The 19,312-nt window shown below is 40.2% G+C and overlaps 1 protein-coding gene across 3 annotated transcripts in view; it reads right to left on the minus strand.

The window, feature by feature from the left end:
* Window positions 1–19,312, minus strand: part of pitpnm3 (PITPNM family member 3) — an 89,000-nt gene that overhangs the window by 41,616 nt on the left and 28,072 nt on the right. Inside the window, exon 3 of one of the 3 annotated variants that reach the window (XM_056374056.1) lies at window positions 12,657–12,767. The exons of 1 other annotated variant lie outside the window; for it this stretch is intronic. In XM_056374056.1, coding sequence (XP_056230031.1) covers window positions 12,657–12,767 — 111 coding nt within the window. The remainder of the gene's footprint in view (window positions 1–12,656; window positions 12,768–19,312) is intronic. One more of the 3 variants, XM_056374057.1, reaches the window with a different exon arrangement.

The raw sequence follows: 19,312 nt of genomic DNA on the forward strand, positions 1-19,312 counted from the left end.
CAAATATCTTCACAGCCATTGGACGGATTGTTATGTTATGTCCAATGTCAACAATCCTGATGAGGTTTATGTTCCTCTGACTTTTCATCTGGCGCCATCACCATTATCAGGTCAGAGCCCCTGATAAACTACAGACATTCCCATCAGCCTCGGCTGTCTTATGCTTTCAGTGCTCTTGTCTTGTTAATCTTTTTTCCTCAGGTGGGTCATTATTTCAAGTTAATAGTCTGAGTGAGGTCACAAGTTATTGTGGTTATATTAATTGTCAATTGGCAAGTGTTTATACTGTTGTCGAGTCAAGTATGTTGTGATCAAATATGCAACTTAAGTCCATGTCTTGACCTCTAAAATGTACTAAGTACTGATATTTGGTATTTTGAAATTCCTACATTTTTATACCAAATATGTACAAATACATGATAATAATTTAATAATTTTACCTATACTGCTTTAATCTTAACATCACGTAGTGCTAAACATCTACACTTCTACAAATAAAAGTATTTCAAGTGGGCAGGAAACCCTTTAGGTTGAGACCAGTCTTCAACACATTTCTATTTGACCATTTTCACACGAGCAAAATCCCCTGATACAGCGTGTGTGGTATGAATCTGAAACCTGAAACCCTGACAAATACAATTATTTTAGGCAGGTTAGAGCGGTGCCTTAAAGCAGACAGCTGAAATAGGTTTCATTACAGTTTTCACAGACTACAATTCCTGTGGCTGATTGAGTGAAATATGATTTCTCTGGTTTGGAGGACAGGAAATGTTCCAGCTACGTTCACTGTAGTTTAAATTTATGGTGCAATAAAAATATAAAGTCAATGGGTCTTGATTCAGTCGTAACTTCATCCTTAAATAAATTTTTTAATTAAGTGCGAAAAAAAAGTGTAAAATTGTTTTATCACTGAATACAGCATTCAACAGACACAGCCAGTATAGAAAAGCCCCACATCTCACACATAGCATTGTATTTGAAAATGTACTGACTGCCAATCTGCAGCAAACAGCTGCGTTCGGCAGATTGTAGGAAAGACAGTCAGACGAAATAGCAGAGCTACACTCACCTTATCATTTGTGAGAGCAGCACACATGCTGGGATGCTCCTGAATTCAATGAAAAGTGAGATATTGTCTGATATTGGACCAAACTGACAAAATCTTTCTGTTGGTGCGGCTCAGTGGTAGAAACCGGATTCCTGTGGTTACGAGGCCAATTGTTGTTTTTTTTTTCTCCTGCAGCAGATTTGTGCTGCTGCAAGGGGATTCTCAAAATCTGTCTGCTTTTCTATTTTCATTTCTTGTGCCTCCTCTCAGAGGTCTGAGTCCTGCCAGTCATATGTGCTTTATGAAGCTTGTTGGTATTTAGCAGCTCTCTCCCTGCGCTCTCTCTCCTGCCCGACAAATTATCTAACCTCGAAAGCACACTGTGGAAAGTTGACAGCACCATTGTCCGGCAACACCACTGCCATTTCCAGTAGCTTAAAGCCCAGTCAGACACAGACTCGCAGCAGGTGCACACAGTTCATCTGTTATCATACTGCAGTCTGATATATTTCTTAACTTATCTAAGAGAGAGAGGAGGAGAAAACTGACTCCGGAAACAGCAATTTGAAGAATGAAGGGCTCTACAGAGAAGTCTACTAGAGCTGAATGAGAAGGGATGAAATATTGATCTATTGATCTTTGTTCGGATCCCTCTTGTGTGTCATTCTGCGAGCAACAACTATGATTTAAAATGTCATTTTCCCATAAAACTCTCTTTTTGTAGCCAGCATAGAGAGTTTTTGTTGTCTGTTTATCTCTCTCTGAATCTTCTTCCTCTCAGGTCTCGACCACTTCTATCGCCATCACACATTTGTCACCTTCGATCGAGCAGATGGGCGAAAGACAAGAGCAGGAAGATGAGAGTGGGAGGCAAAAGACTGCATTCATCATCAGCGAGATTGGCTCCCAGACTACAGATTTATATCTTCCCAGGGAGTATGAAAATGGCAAAATGCCCTCAAAGTTTCCTGCCTGCTGGAGTGTGAATCGACTCATTAGAAAGCTACAGTATCACTGTGAATTATCTGTCTTCCTGGGAAGACGTGCACAGAAAACAGCAGCGTTGGCTTCTTCCTGCGGTTTGTTTTTTGCCTCTGAAGCTTTATCTTAATTCAACACGACATGCCACAGTTTCAAACGACATAAGATGAGATTTACGATGCAGAACAAAGCCTCTGATTACATTTGTGCGACGTGATTAGGGACACTTTCGTAATCAATACAGCTGTATGTCGTTACTGAGAAATCGTGGTTTTCAGTGGTAATAACACTGAACAGGCTCATAGTATTATTGCAAGAAGTGTCTTTATTACAATAACCAGCTCGGGCTATGAGGAGTCACTGTCCGTCCAATGCATGTGAGTCCAATATTCAGGCTTTTAGCTCTGGGTTTGATCTCCGGTGGGGAAATATCTGGCTCTTTAGCTGCTAAATTCTCCACTAGCTAACTGCTGGCAAGGTCAGTTTATTAGAGGTTTTTTACTGAAGACAACCATCTGCTGCTGCTAGAAGCATCATTTATTTTTCAGTGGCAAGAGCAAAACAGTACAAATGCCGGCAAAAAAAACCAACAAAAACAATGAGCTGAAAGAGGCTGATATGCTCCACAGAGCTGAGGGGAACTACAGAGATGGGTGATCATTCTCTGTCAGTCGTCACTCGATCCAAATGAAAAATATTGATTAGTGTAACTGCTGTACAACAGCATTTAGATACAACTAGTGATGGGATGGCCAAAGCACATGTTTACAGGTTATAAAGTGTTTATTTACTCCCAAACAACTGCAAGATTTCTTCTACAGGGTGCTGGTAGATTGAATGACCAACCACTGGTGTAGAAGATCGGTTACAGCACAGCACATCTGTAATGTATTACATTATTTTTGTGTTACAGGTAAGATGTTTGCAATGGAAAGAATATAGAAGGGTGAGGATCGCTTTGTTATGTATCGCTTTGTTGAGACTGGAGAGTGTGTGCTGTTGAGGAGTAACAGGTTAGGGTCCTCATTTGGAGGAATGCTGTCTCCTGACTGGGTGTACAGCCACCTCTGACCCCTGGCACAGTACAGGCATGCTAACACGCTCAGCCATCTGTTCACTGCTGCAGGCATCAGGGTCTGTGTTGGCCTACTACTGCGAAAAGACCCCATGAGACGCCACCAGCTCCTGTGCATGACAAACCTGCTGACCCAACACACACACACACACACACACACACAAACACACACACACACACACACACACACACACACACACACACACACATCATAGGGGGAAGCGGCACATAAAATGACACATATACATTCAGACACACAGTCTGTCCCAAGCAATCCCAGCTGCTCCTTGTCTATATATGCTGTGGCTGCTGTACTGCAACAAACACTCCCACACACACACACACACACACACACACACACACACACACACACAGACACACACACAGACACACACACACACACACACACACACACACACACACACACACACACACACACACACACACACACACAGCAGGCAGAAGTGAAGTATAGTAGCAGAGGCTAACTCAGTACCTGCAACTAGGGACGTACTGATTTGAAATTCACTGTCACGTCCCTCTAAATCTGGCCAAAACACTGGATCGAACATCAGACAAACGTATTAACAGTTACAATTCATATCCATCTCCACAGTCAAAGGGGGAAAGAAGATGCTACAAGAATCAGGCGCTGCCTTAAATGAATAGTTTGACATTTTGAAAAATATGCTTATATGCTTTCTTGTCTGAAAATATCGGTAAATACGATTTTACAGCCAGGAGATCGTTAGCTTAGCTTAGCATAAAGAACTGTTTCTTTAAGATAACAAAAGAGTAAAACTGATCACAAAGAAAACTGTGAAATTTAGAAAAGCACGTGATTTTCATGTTGAATGTGACATTTCTTTAACTGCTTAACTGAATGTCTCAAGTGTTGCCACCAATTGCCATATATGTACATAAGAAATACATTGTGACTATAAATACATGCACTTGCTTGTACATATATGTATGTACAATATTTATATGTATGTACAAGCAAGTTAATGAATTTGGTTAGTTAAAATATTGAAGAATTGCGTTTTACATCTTATATGATGAGATCCAACGTGTCAAGCGTCTCCAATGTGTCATTATTCAATCTAATTGAAAAACTGAGTCTTGTAGTAAAACGTGTTTGTTCACTGATGGGATTTTAAAGGAGGGAATTAAATCTGTATTGGATTGGCATCAGTATGAGCAGATACTCAGTGTTTTAGTATTGGTTATTTGGACAAGAAAAATTGTAAGTAAAGTCAAGTAAATTTTAATTCTATAGCCCAAGGTGACACATTTGTCTGAGGGGGGATTTACAGTTTGTAAAACGTATGATTTACTATATACTTACACCCTTGATTTGTATAAGAAAAAACCCAAAAAAACAACCTTATGTGAAAAAAAGGGGGGGAAACCTCAGGAAGGGACAGCTATTCAATAGGTGACTTAAATACAGAGGGGAAAATGTTTTTATTGCAGAAATGACTAAACATATATTATTCAGTTATTATTAAGTGAAGAGTTTAAGTGCTATTGACCGATTTCTACCCTTAAGTGCTACACTGACTGTGTGACCACAGTCACTACATGCCACTTCTGCTGCACATAAACACTCACAACAACACTCAATCAGCATTTGTAAAGGGTCAGGGAGTGTGTTAAACATTAGCAGAGGAAATCTATGGGGAGCTCAGAGTTATGGCGCATCGCAGTTTTGCTCTCCCTCCTCCTCTCCCTTCCCCCTCCCCCCTCCTAAGGGCGGTAAAAATAAGAGATGAGGCAGAACAGTACTCCAGACATGGAGTCTTCAAGACCAGCCGCCTGTTACAATTATCTCACCTCTCCCTCGTTTGTTGTTTGCCGTTTTCTGCTTTCATCAGACTTCAGCACAGAAATTTGTCTTTCCAGCTTTTAAGCCTCTCTGGGCAATTTTGCTTTCACAAGAAAGACAAAAACATTAATGGGAATTAAAATAAGAGGGAGATTGTGTCGTGTGTTGAAATTGACTTGACCAGGAGGAGGTGGTGGGCAGAAAACAGATGAGTTTCAGACCTTAAATTTATGTTTTCTGTCTCTCTCGCTCTGCATGTGTTCCTGAATAGAGCTGCAGGGTGCATGCAGAAAAGAGAGCCGTGGTGCTTCACAGAAAATGGAAAATCATTCTCCCATTCAATATATTTCTCTCCGGGTCACTTTGTGTGGAATTATATTCTCATCATATATTATGTTTCCAGGAGAAAAATAAAAGTCTGTGTTGGGTTGTTTGGCAGGACTTATCACTTAGTCATCTCCACCAAAACTGTCTGTTTCCACTGACATAGCCATTTTAGCTAATCTTATCCCAGCTTGGCAGCACATACCAAGGAAGCAGCCAAGTCGGAGTCAGGAGTTTTTGTTTATCATGGAGTCAGTAATTTTCGAAAAAGATCAGTTATGTAAGATGGCTATTTCAGGTCTGACTACATTATACAGCATCAGTCAGTGAATGAAGTGGAAAAAAATGGTGATGAAAAGAGCACTGCATAAATATACTGATAAGAGTGTTTGCATAGTGAGCAGATGGGGAGCCTGAAAGACAGTGGAGTGAGCGGTGGCTGATGTTAGATCACAGGACGTCACAATGAGCAGAGATGAAGAGGAAGAGTACAGTGGAAAATAAGGGGCAGCTGTGCTCCAGGCATTCCTCTCTGTCGATGAGGTTTCCATCACTATAAGTCGTCTCTACTGGAAGAGAGAGTGTTTACAGTCGCCCGTGGCTTGTGGAATAAACGAATGCAGCAAGATAGAGCGGGCAAAATATAAGCACATGATGAGGTGATGTGATGGGAGGGGCGTGAAGGAGCAGAAAGGCCAGGGGGAAATGCACAGTTAGAGAAGCTGAGGAGAGCAGAGGAGGGAATGAAGGAATAATCAAGAGCAGAGGGAGAGCGGTTATAATCCCAGAGATGCTATTGAGGGACTGACAAATAGATCGGGATCGAAGGTTAGTGGATGTTTCAGCTCAACTGCTGAACAGGCTCTGATTCAGAGCGGTCAAGCTGCACCTTTAAGGTTTCCCACACATCACATTTTCTAATTGCAGGTAGCTTTCCCATGCAGGGAAACCACCCACTGTTCTGACCTACACAACAACACAATGTGATCCAGGCTTTTTCTCACCTTTTATTATAAACCACTAACAATAAAACATAAGCAATGAGGTGATTTAACAAATGGGTAGCTGTCATGGTCATTAGTGACTCATTTAACATTTTTTAGCACTGACAGTTAAATATCACAGCGTACCTGCAACAGACGCTGAGCACAGAATTTAGACATGTGTAGGGGCTTGATACTCCACAGTATGCGCTGATGCCTGAATGCAGCTGGACTTGTAAAGGTCAATACTGACCTATTTGAGAATTTAAAGCACTATGATCAATATTTTGTATTAACAATGGGTCACATAACTACTCATAGTGCTGAACCCAGAAGTAGTTAGCACCAACTCTGCAGTTGACCTCAGCTCCATGGATTTTTATAGCATCTTCCATCTAGTTGTTTTGGTTTACGCAACTCTACCCTGTAACATTATTGTTCTGTTCTGTCCACTCTATCTTTTTCAACCAAAGCAGGCAGCTGTAAAAGCCCACTGTGCGCTACCTGCTCAGCATCAAACAGCAGACAGGCAAAGTTAGCGACTAGCTGGTGAACATAACTAAAGCTAAAGAGCCAGATAATTTTCTCAGGTGTTGGTGGAGACCAAAGATAGAGCTAAAAGGAGGAAAATGGACTGAGATTTATCAGATGGCCAGAAATGTTGCTTCATGTCTGCAGGATAGGCAAGCCTTTGCTAAGTTCATTACAGGTGATAAAGATGGTGTGTTTCCAGCTTGTTGTCCTGCCCCAAGGTGGTCAAGAACTCAATTAATGCAGGTTCAAAAACGTACACACATTATGCAGTTAAAACACATACTTGTTCGGGTTCTCCTGTGGACACACTATGTAATGGAAACATTATTCACACATAACTTTCATAATTGTACCTGTCTCTCCCTTGTTTCCAATCACATCCACATTATTACTATCTAATAAATGCATAAAAAGCACCAGTAATTTCTGTACAGCAATAAATATATTCACCGACACTGACTACTCTGCGATGAGCTAAAATCACACCATTTGCTGGTCAAACATGCTAATCATTTTTCTAGAGTCCCACATGACCGGCCACTTCTGTTGCATCAGCTACTGTTTGGTGTTGCTTCTTTTTTTGTTGCTACGCCCAGTTGCAAAAGGCTAACTTTATGTCTTTAATATTCCTGTGCTGCTCCCACGAGTGTCGGTGTAAACAAACATTAAGAATACAGAACCTCAGCAGGCACATTCACATTTGTATGCAGCACCATGCTGCTGAGTTTCTATTTTCGGTTAAGTTCAATGGTTGCTACTTAAGGACGAGAGAACGAGTGAGAGAGAGTGAGAATGCAATTACCAATACTTTGAAAGTCCTGGTAAAATTTTTAACAGCGGTCTCTGGGCTTCAGAGTGTACTGGAAGCACCTCTCCTGTCTTTTCTTTTCCATGTCACAGGGTTTTGAGTGGAACAACATTTCACAGAGCTGCAATCGCTGTCTCATAATAGATTTTCTGAAAAACAAATTTATGCGACATTATTAGTGTTTGCAGACATGCTTTGCCACTTCAGTCGTGTGGTACGATTGAAATGTGAAGTGCCTGCTGTACCAGACACAGCCTCACATTGATTATACTGCAGGAGGAACATCTAATCTCTATTCTATTTCATAAAGAAGATACTATGTGTAATAATGTTTTCATACATCATAAAAGATAAAAAGATATGGTCTCAGTGGGTGTCAGTCTCAAGATACTGGGGGGACATTATGACTATGTCATAATGTCTCAGCTCAGTGTCTACCATTATGGATAGACGCCAGCTTTAGACCAATACAGACACCATATACATCACACACTCCATTTAAGGTAAAATATCCCCAGTCGTCTATAGCAGGCTTATTTTTTTTCAATGGGCAGTGAGTACACTTAACTTCTCAAGCACCACTGATGTGCGGACCAGCTCCTGCACCAGACACCCTGTCATCAAAGGAGAAATGGAGAAAGAAGACCCTCGTATTTTCTGACCTCACATCTGAAGCAGGGGTCAAGAACCTGGAGATTTACAGTGACTGATGACAGAGGCAGCAAAATGCTATCACAGTCCTCCTGTCCTATTCTGTCATCAACTCTCTTTAGCCACCTCACTTCATGTTTGTAATATACGCACATTGTAACATGCAGTGCATTAAAACAATCTGTTTGTTTTTATCATTCTAACTTTGACTGTACTTGTCATCAAACAGCCACATTTGACTAAAACAGCTGTACATTTCAATATTTTACACCAACGGTGACTACAAGACTACATATATCATCATATTGATGAACCCAAAGAGAATTATAAGACTAAAAACAAGTAAGCAACTAATTTACTTGTTGGAGCATTTAGAAGCTGAAGAGCTGAACATTTCCCTCAGGAGTTGCTGGAGACCAGAACAGAGAAGGAGAGTGAATATTGTACTTAAATTCATCAGGCGGCCACAAACACAACTTCAAATAAATGTGTCTGCTGTAAATAAGCAACTGTTTGTTAACACAAAATCATATATCAACTTAAAAGATGCTCTCATGTCATATGTCAGCTTGTTTCTCCTGCCTCTAAGTGGGCAAAAAAAATCAGTACGCGCAGGTTTCACAAATTATAATGATATGATTAATTTACATCCTAGAGCAAAAAGTCCTCAGCTAAAAGATGTAAACTTTGTATCAAAAAACAGGAAGGCAGAAGTTTTAATACAATACTCTCGGTAGTATGCTCCTTAAAAGTTAGCATTCCTCCTCTCCAAATTGGCCGTTAAGTGATATCTTCATAGCATGACTCAGGTGCATGCCACTCTAAAGTTCACCTGGAGCTAAGATAGCCAAATTGATTGTATCAAAAGATCTTCCTGGCAGTCTGCCTCACCTGCTCCGCCACAAAACACTCTAATTAGGAAGATCCCCACATGCTTTAGCTAACTCAGACTGTTGAGGCCTTGTGCTAGCTTTGGCTGAACTTTAAATGCAATCTTAAATGGAGCGTCAGTATTACAATGAGGAATAAGGCTGCCAATGAACAAAGTCCATGAAAAGACCAAAACCCACAGGTGTTAGTCCACTGCTCAATACCATCCAATCAATACCTTTCGATTTCCCTACCCTACACAGCCCCAGTCATTCCTACTGAAAACCTAAAGCTTTAAAAATGGGCCATAAATATAGAGTTTCATTTTCAAAATAAGACTGAATTATTTCCTAAAAAAGATGCGATATGTCATTTTTCACACAAAGTGCATGTGTTTGGACTATTTTCAGTTGCACATCAAGAAACTTTTGGCGCCAGAGTGAATATTTATTCAGCAGGAAGGTGAACGTGGGATGGAGTCAAAATAAACTACCGTGCCCACGTTCATAAAAGGATATCAGGGTAAAATATTCCTCAACTTGAGTTTTAAGCTTGAAAACCTATACTTAAATAAAAGGGGCAGCACCTCATATTTTGTTAATAAAAAACTGGTATTTCATTCATCACACTGGTACAGTTAATATTATTGTGGATCATCTACAATAACTGGCTGGCACTGCTGCTGCAGTGGCGCACTACGCAGGTGTGTATTCACAGTGTACCCACTTCTTCAGTTACTACCACATGACTTGGTGCTGCATCCCTGCAGGAGCGAATTCTTTCATCTCTGCAGGACCAGAATACACTCCCACTGGACCGCAGTGATTAAAAGCATCCACTCCAGTTTGTCAAACCTCAGAGCTGACCTTCACAACAAGAGCCAGTCCATTTATCAGTAAACAAAAACCAAAAGCAAGTGCCATGCTCTCAGCACATGACCGCCAGAGGTAAAGCACAGTTGGTTATGAAAAGCTGTAATTACCAGTGATTTTGTCATGTATGGTTAAATTGGCTCTGATTGTTTATTGCTGACATCCAATTTATTTTTGTTCCCTGTTGTTTTGTCCAAGTCGTCATCTGATTAAGAAGATAACCTAATGTAACATTTTATATATGGATGTTTATTCACGTATATGACATGTTGATAAATAAAAACATGACTTAACCATCTCACAAAAAAACATAATGGAGAGTGACAAAAAGGTTATAAAACATTAATGGCAATTTACTCCTGACAACTCTGATTGAATTTTACACTCTTACATGAAATCCCCTGCTGTGGGTGTTTGACAGTTCTATTAAAAACCAGTGATCTGCATAAATCCCAGCATTGATTTATGATCTTTAAAGGCACAAACTGAACTTTTCTTATTGTGTCTGAAAAACACTGTGCTGTTAAATCTCTGGGTGAATGTAATTCAGTTACAGTGGTTGGATACTCACACCAGAGACTTAGATAAATGAATCTAATTAAATAACTTTCTCACAGGTAGAATTCATTAGAAGAATCACTTGATTTAAAGTCAATGTTGAGGACCAAAATGAAAATATGCTGAAATATGATATTCTTCCTGCTAGGACTGTTCGTTTCACAAATATTTCTACAGGCAGGCACAGCATCTGTTCTTTCCCTTGCTCAGAATGATTCGATTTACAGCACACAAATGAAACAGATCTGGACGTTCTTTGATTTACTGAACCACGTGAGAAGCTTCTGCTCAAAGACAGGATTAGGAAAAGTCTTTCAATCTGGATCTCAGGAAAAAATTTAGAACAGCAGTTGCCATGTTATTCCTCAGGACCTTGAAGTGAGAGCAACGCGGATGGGGAGACATAAAACTAAACACAAAAGAAGAAAGGAAGGGTAATCTCTAAAATCAAAGGAAATTCTGTCCATTGAGTAAGGATGAAAATCCATATTTAGGTCTTGTTAACTCATTTACATCTGAGGAACTGAACTGAATTGAACAAGAAGAAAGAGGAAAAAGGAAACTGAGCATCCACATGTATCTGTATTATTTGTCTTTTCATGATTGGTTTGAAATTCAATGCTAGCCGTAACTAGAAGTGAAAAACATCAGAACCTCTTTGCTGGCAAAGAGTGATATTCATTTTAACTGATGCTTTAGATGCGCATAAATGAACTGAGGTGCAGAAAGAGCAGAGGACGAGCACAGATATACATGTGTTCCAAGATCAGTGTTCTTCCTCAGGCATCACTGAGCAAGGAGACGAGGCACTGAGCTTGAAACACACTGCATATCTGCATGTTAGATCTTAGGCACCCTTCGGTTTATCTTCTGCTCACTATGTGCTTCTGTTCACTCATGCTCAGCTAAAGCCTGAATAACAAGACGTTTACATTCTGCAAGCGAGGATCATCCCAAACTGTTTCACTTTAAATCATTCTCTGGACTATGTAGATGGTTTTCTTAACGGTTTTTGATATTGAAGCCTTAAACCTTAAGCATGTAGTAACCTTTTTGATATTTACTTGATATCAAAGGACTCAGTGAAATGTGAGAGGGTCACTCACAACACTAAAAACGCTAGAGAAATAACACCCACTGCAGGTCTGTGCCGTTCTAAGCCTCTTTTAGCTCATTGCTTTGGTTTTTCCGCCCACACTTTTACTGTATGGTGGAGTGCTACACCTCTCATTGACCCCTCACCCCCGTATAAAAATAAATGCAGTTCCCCGCAAACAAGCTCTGACAAACTAAGTGTACAAAACCTGCTCAAAACTAAATGGCGAAAAGACAAATAAACAAGTGACTGGTGAAAGTCACATAGCTTAAGGAGCAGGTATTTTTAACAGTGAGTTGATGGAGCGACCAGGGCTTAAAAGATCAGTAACTGTACATCAAGTGGCCGCACACACAACCTGTTGCTCTCTGTACCTGCTGTGTTTAAACTGAGATGAACATGTAGCCTTGGCATTCATTTCATGAGACTGAAAACACGACAGCATTAAGCAATGCGCTGACCTAGCCAGTCAGATGCATGGAAGCATACATACCAGGGAGAATTAATTGTAGCACTGAGTTAATTTCACAGTTTACTTTGCAAGAAATTTTGCAAACGTGATCATTGTTTAAGAGTGCGTAAAAAAAAAGAATAAATGTCTTTGTGTTTGATAGGTCTTCAAACTAGTTTGTGGATTCAATGCTCAACCGATACAAACACACACCACTGCAGCCCCTTGAGGTGTTTGCCTGGAGGGCTGTTGTAAGTCTGAAAGTAGTTCTCGATAACATGACATGATGGTAGAGTTTTGGGCTCTTTCTGCCCCCTAGTGGTCAGAAATGACTTAATTTGGCTTTAAATAGATGCTATAGTCCATTTGCAGTCTACCCACCATTATCATCATTCAGTGGGTTACTCTCCCTCTCATTCCAGGCAATTTGAACCTTCATTATGGATGTGTGAGCAAGCAAAACACACACCTCTGTGGTGCACACATGAGTGTCTCTGTGTGTCTGAGTGTCATTATAAATCTGTGTGTGTGTGTGCGTGTGTGTGTGTGTGTGTGTGTGTGTGTGTGCAGGATGTACCATGTGACTGGGCCTCCATGTGTCCCAGAGTTTCGATCTGCTCCACCAGGTCATTTGAGTTCCACTGACTCATGCCCAGCAGAATGGCACTCTTCCCCTCCATAACATCTGCTGGGACACACACACACACACACACACACACACACACGCACACACACGCACACACACACACACACACACACACACACAAAAGAGTAAGACAGTGCAGCAAAGGCAAAATCCTATTCCTCTCTCTACATATCAGTAATGTTGCAACTCATTGATCTTGAAGCTCAAACTGATCAAAGCTAAAGAACATTAAAGGCCCTACACACCTACAGTTCGTCTACGCAGGTGTTTGGACTTGGTCTGACTTCTTCTCAGGTGCTCGACTGACATCTCCCTCACTTGTATCTTAGTTTTGTGGCACCTGTTTGGGCGGGCAATTTCCCCCCATAGCAGAAGGTGCACACCCCATCTCATCTGTGGCAGCTGAGCCCGGTCTCCACTTCATTTAAATTTGGCTTACCAGACAGTACACGTTGCTTATGCCAATGCGAAGAGACAGCTTAATGTGCAGCAAGTAAAACAAAACAACAAAATGCCACAGGAGCGCTAACAACATAGCAAACAACAACAACGTCTGGTAAACACGTGTGTTTCACATGCCTTGTCAAATGGAATAACTATTGTTCTGCCCTTGGCAACACTCACAGGCTGGCCACAGATGAAACCTAAATTTGGCCTGAATGATGTTTACAGAGATTAAAGCCAGAGGTGTGACATGTTTATTAGGCCGATCTACCAGATATTGATCTGTTTCTACTGGTACACCATCTTCTGCGAGAAGCTTGTTGCACTTTCGGCCACGCTACTGGCGGCTGTTTGATTAGCTGATAGAGATTCAGTGTCATAAGTGCTGCATCACATGCTGCCTGTTCTCCATTTGAAGGTACCCTGTGGAGTTTTCTTGTAAATTCTGTTTCTGTGTGTATCCTTGACACTTAACAAAGGTCATTTGAAAAGTGTTTTTATTATTATTATTTTCATTGAATGAATCCTGCAGTGCCGATGTTTATATCAGCTTGCACTCCTCCACCCTCTTCCCTGCCTTTTAGTGGCACATTGATTCATTGGCCGTCAACCGTAGAGCCATCATGAATGTGTGCCCTCATACATGTGATAGTAGGGCTTTAGATACAAACAAAACAAAACTTGTTCATCAAAACATCGCTCAAAGCAAAACTACATTTATTACAACATTGGTTTCATTTATGTTTAGCTCTGGCCATCAGCTCTGTAACTAAAGACACCCCTCTGAACATGACGACATCGCTAACAAATAGGTTCTTTAGGGAAACAAACATGAACAGTGAAACAGATTTTAAACAAACCCCCACATTAGAAAATGTATTTGAAGGAGAAAGCAAAGGTGAATGATAAAATCACCATGCCATCACCGACATTTGGGGTATTCTCACTTTTATTTTAATCTCCAAATAAAGTGTTAGATAATATGGCTATAACTGTTGGCTTGTTCACCAACTTCATGATTGTCTTAATGAATGAAATTACTACATTGGAAGTTCACCACAACAAGTCCTCCAATCTCAACAACCGTGCAGGTCGCTTGCCCCTATCCTCGGACACAACCCGTAAGAGCACACCAGTGGAAGGCAAATCGGACATTTGTTGTCATGGTAACAATACTACTACACAGTTAAAATTTTGGATCAGTCAAGGATAAAGGAAGCTGGTCTTTGACTATTGGTTTGAAACTTGAAAAAAAACACAGCAATCTGGAAGTCTCGTGTTTGGATGTTTCATCCAACTTCCCCAACCTCCTCCCAACATGGACTTTGTCTCTCTTTGCACTACGTCACCTGACTTCCTCCTTCTCTACTGTCATTATTACTATAGCCATTCGCCTTACAATAAAATGGAACTATGGGTTGTAATAACCTGTTTCCACAGACCACCTCTGGGGTTGTTCTTTAGAGGAGGACAGTCTCCTTCACCCCGAGAACGCAGCCACACAGCCAAACGTCGTCATGCCCTATTATTACATCACAATTTGGTGATCTCAAGTCATTTCCAGCAGAGCTGCACCTAAATTAAGCTTACACGGAGTTCTTAACAGCCAGGAAAACCGAAAACCCTGTGTGTGCATGCACTGCCTTTAAAAGAAAGAAACCATCACAGTGTCATGGTCAATGACGAGCTCTGCTATATTTCTGGAGTCAAGTGAAAAGACAAGCTAGGTGTGGTTCAGCAAGACTAAAACAGTTGTCTACTTGTCACTGAATGTCATCCAAGACAGGATGAGTCATGCAGGAAGAAATCCCTCTACCTGACATACTTCTCTTCTTTCTCACACATTCCTGCCTGGCAGCTCTGAGAGACTCTGACGCAGGTCTACATGGCCTGTCCTTTTGGATCACACAGCAGCCGGTCTACTGGTCACAGTTTGTCTTTCACTATCTGCTCTGACTCCCCTCTCTTTTGGAGCCCTCTCTTCCTCCAGTCAGACAGTACCGAGCTGAATGTAATGATGCAGGGACATAATACACAAACTTGCAGATTCAAACATACATAGACAAGCACAAAGAAAATGGAGAGGAGCAACAAAGAGACACACAGAGAGATGGATCTGAACACAGCGTTGCAGGGTGTAAGAAAGCCTGTGTTTGGACAGGAGGAGAATGCAAAGCAGGCTTTGCACCAAACCCTGAAAAAGCAGGTTACTGAATCATCTCCTGGAGGGAGAGCTGCCAAAACACAAGCGCTTCTGAGAAACAAAATGTGTTTGAACTCAATAAAAAAAACTACCAACACTAAAAGCTACCAATCCACAGGAATCAGATGCAGCACAAACAAATAAAATGCACAAATAATCATGAGATTGAAGCTGCCGCATCTCCTGCTTTTAGAATATATGAGAGAACAGCTAAATCCGACTTGAACAACAGGCAAAGAGAGAAACAGAAGTGTGAGATTTACCTGCGGTGGACCGCCCCGAGGGAGAGAGAGGAGATTTAGAAACATCCTTCAACCTGTCAGCTCAGAGTGAATAAGTGTCAGAGTGGAAGAGAGAAGAATAGATGCTGTAATTGTTAAACAATGAGTAAATGACCTTGGTTGACCTCTACCACTCCAATTCTTTCTTTCTTTTTTTTTTGCACTTCTCAATTTCTTGATCTCATCATTATGCATTAGTTGAAGAGGAATTACCACAATACTTCTTCTGGCCTCATTTTAGGCCCATTCAACCTCCTATGATGCACTATGAAAATGAGATTGCTTAGGGGATTATCCTGTAAAATGGCATAAACAGGATGAGTCTGTCAGGTGAGTAGGCTAGGGAAAATGGTTTGCACTGAAACACCATGAGCATAGCTCGCACGCAGACAATATATATATGTAATCGGATATATATGAAAGCGAAAAAAAGCATCTATCAAAGACGTTCAGGCATGATTTAATTCTAAGACAATATTCATGCTAATGCTTAATGTTTAAACTTGGCTTGCCGTTAAATTTGGTACAGATATTCATGGTCCCCTGGGGATGAACTCCACTGATTTTGGTGATCCCCTGACTTTTCCTCTGCAGCCATCTATGTGTTAGTCAACAAATTGGCACAAATATTCATTGTCCCCCCAGTAATGTTCCTACTTCACTGTTTAACCGTTAACCCAACATAAGAATTTTGGCCAATTAACACTATCCGTATCCGTAACAGTCAAAATATCCTGGGGTATCAGTACCATCTGAGCGGGTATTCTCCGCTGTGGGTCAACCTGTTTCTATTTCTGAATAAAAGCGAGTAGACAAACTTTCCCCTCTTCTGAGGACTATGGTAGGCCTGGCCTCTTCATTTCATTTGGATGTTTCATACCAGTCCGACTGTGTGGCACGAGCAATAGTCTGGCTGTTCACACCAGTAGCCAATCAAGAAGCCATTCTGCTCTTCTGCTCTTTTTTAATCACTCTTAGAACTGATCTTTATAAAAACCTCATGAATTTATAACATAGAACTGATGATGAATCCTGACTTTTCTTTCTTCTTGCACTGTGAGATAATAAGAAAATTGTGTTTTTCAGCGAAATGAAACCATTGGATTGATAACCGTGAACCATTATCCTATTGTATATTGTATAAACTAACATATAATAATAATGTCCTTTGCAGGAGTAGCTCAAATTAAAATGATAAATAATCTTATAAATAAATGTACATTTGACAACCACAGAATTCAGTTGCCTTATTTATTTTTTATGTATCCTGTTTGATTGGCCTCATATACAGTATATTAGCTCAGTATAAACTATAGAACCTTGTGTTCTCTGCATGTTTTTACACACTTTCATTTTCCTCTATGTTTTATCTCTGTCCTTTGTCATACAGGACACTTTGTAACACATTCATGCGGAGGTTATTCTGTGACCCACCGTATTTGATTCTTTTTTATAGTGTGCTTCTGCAAACCACAGCAATTTATGTAAGAATATTTTCATAGCTAATTTTATGTGCCTATTTATAGCCTTTATAATTTCACATATGTATACTGTTTACTTTGAATTGATTTAATAAAACTTTAATGTGTATTGCCATTTTTATATTGCTTTTCATATTCGTCATTCCCATCCTACATTCACATTCACTATATTTCTTTATTACCCTCACAGGAGGATCATTAAAGTTTTATCTCTTCTTTTATCTTCCATAAATAAGCTTATACCGTATATTCTTCATCTGTGTGTCAGTGCCATTTTTTTGCAAAACCAGTTTCATTCAAATCAAACACTGCAGCAGCTGATTTCACTGATGAACAAACTTTCAACCACAGCGAAAAGACGTAATCAGTCGAATCACCACCTGCAGGGACTGGTTTGAAATGGAAAAACACCTGGGCTTCAGTGGTTCACTTGGTTAAGATTCACACAACAGATGTTTAGTGCTGGCAAGTAAAAAAGTAGGTTATGTTTGTTTTATTATTCAATCAGCATATTTTTTTTACTGGTTTGAAAAAAAGAGAAATCTAAGATCTGGATCTGCGCCAAAACTTAAACTATTGTTATGTCCATCTTCTACTGTGCAACACAGCATTTCATCCACATCTGCTCATAACTTGTTGAGATGGGAACCTTCCACCTTCAGTGGGGGACACAGAAAGGTTGAGCAAAAAGCACTCTGAACACAATATGACTGAATATCTGAGAACTAGATAAAAGTTTATCTTTGATTTACTCTTCTTCAGACCCATACATGTCATACAGAGGTCACAGTGACCTTTGACCTTTGACCATAGTTCATCATTGAGTCCAAGTGAATATGTATCCCAAATTTGAAGAAATGCTTTTAAGGTGTTACCGAGACATTGCGTTCAGGAGAATGGGACTGACGGTTTGACAATTTAATGGCCCTGGCTGTCGCTGATGTGGAGACATAGAAACAGGGGCTGAGGCGGTGGAGTGGATTACTTTACAGACACTTCTGAAAACACATTCTTTCTATCAGCAATTCAGCTTGGACAAACAAGATCGGGAGGAAATAACATGTACGAGTATTTCCTTGTGCACTTGTATCTCTATTTTTCTGAGGACGAGCTTCAGTTTTAGAGTGATAGAGTTTTGACCGGTCCTCGGGCTGCTTGAGTATTGAGACTTGTTTAGAGGTTTTAAGGTTAAGGTACATGATAAGCTTAGGGTGTTTGTGAGCACATAAGCATGAGTGGGAGGACAGGCTCCAAAATAATCCTCACTTTTATCTCTCATCTGCTGCTTCCACATCCCTTCTGATTTTGTTTCTTTTGCACTGGACAGACAAAATACTATAATCAGCCACACATGCAAGATACTGTTCACACTGAACATGAACAAGAAAAGGAAATTTTAATGGATGTTTATAAGCAAGTAAAAATAATAATGCACAAAACCTTGTTCCCTTTAGACTTTTTCGGTAAAAATCTCACATATCCAGGTCTGATCATTGATGTAAACATTTATCACAGCACATCTAAAACTCACAAATTAACACATCACATCTGGTTTGTTCCCAGAGACTTGTCATCACTGTGAGATTGCCATGCAACCAACTCCAGGTAGTCACTGTGCTCAAGAAATAGTCCAACACATAACCCCTCCATAAAAACCACAAATTGTCATTTTTACACTTTTGGTTTTTGTACGAATTAAACAAACAAGATATATAGTTTAATTAGCAGGCTGTACTTAGAGGTGCTGGTTGAAAGATTTTGTTACCTTTGGACAGGGTCAGACTAGCTTCCAGTGTTTCAGATAAAATAAACTAAGATTGAGAGAGCTTTTTTCCAAAGTTTTTCAAATCATTCCTTGTGATAAAATTCAATTTAATACCTAAGTTTTATAATTACTTGTCATTACAGATTTGCAAATACTCATAACTAAAATACTAAAAAATTGTGTCTAACAGATTTAGATTTAATCTGGTAAACCACAGTCATACCAGTTTTCATCCACAAATAGTGCTGAGTGAAATACAGCATCAAATTAAGCTAGCTGCCTTAAAATAAATAGATATCCTACTTGCATACAAACATGATTTACCTCCAGTGGCAATTTATTATGCCATTAAACTGTGGAGGCAGCCAACACCATGAATTTCCTTTCAGGCTCAATCTGTCAATTCGCCTCAT

The sequence above is a fragment of the Seriola aureovittata genome, chromosome 4 (assembly GCF_021018895.1).
Source record: "Seriola aureovittata isolate HTS-2021-v1 ecotype China chromosome 4, ASM2101889v1, whole genome shotgun sequence".
NCBI lineage: Eukaryota > Metazoa > Chordata > Actinopteri > Carangiformes > Carangidae > Seriola > Seriola aureovittata.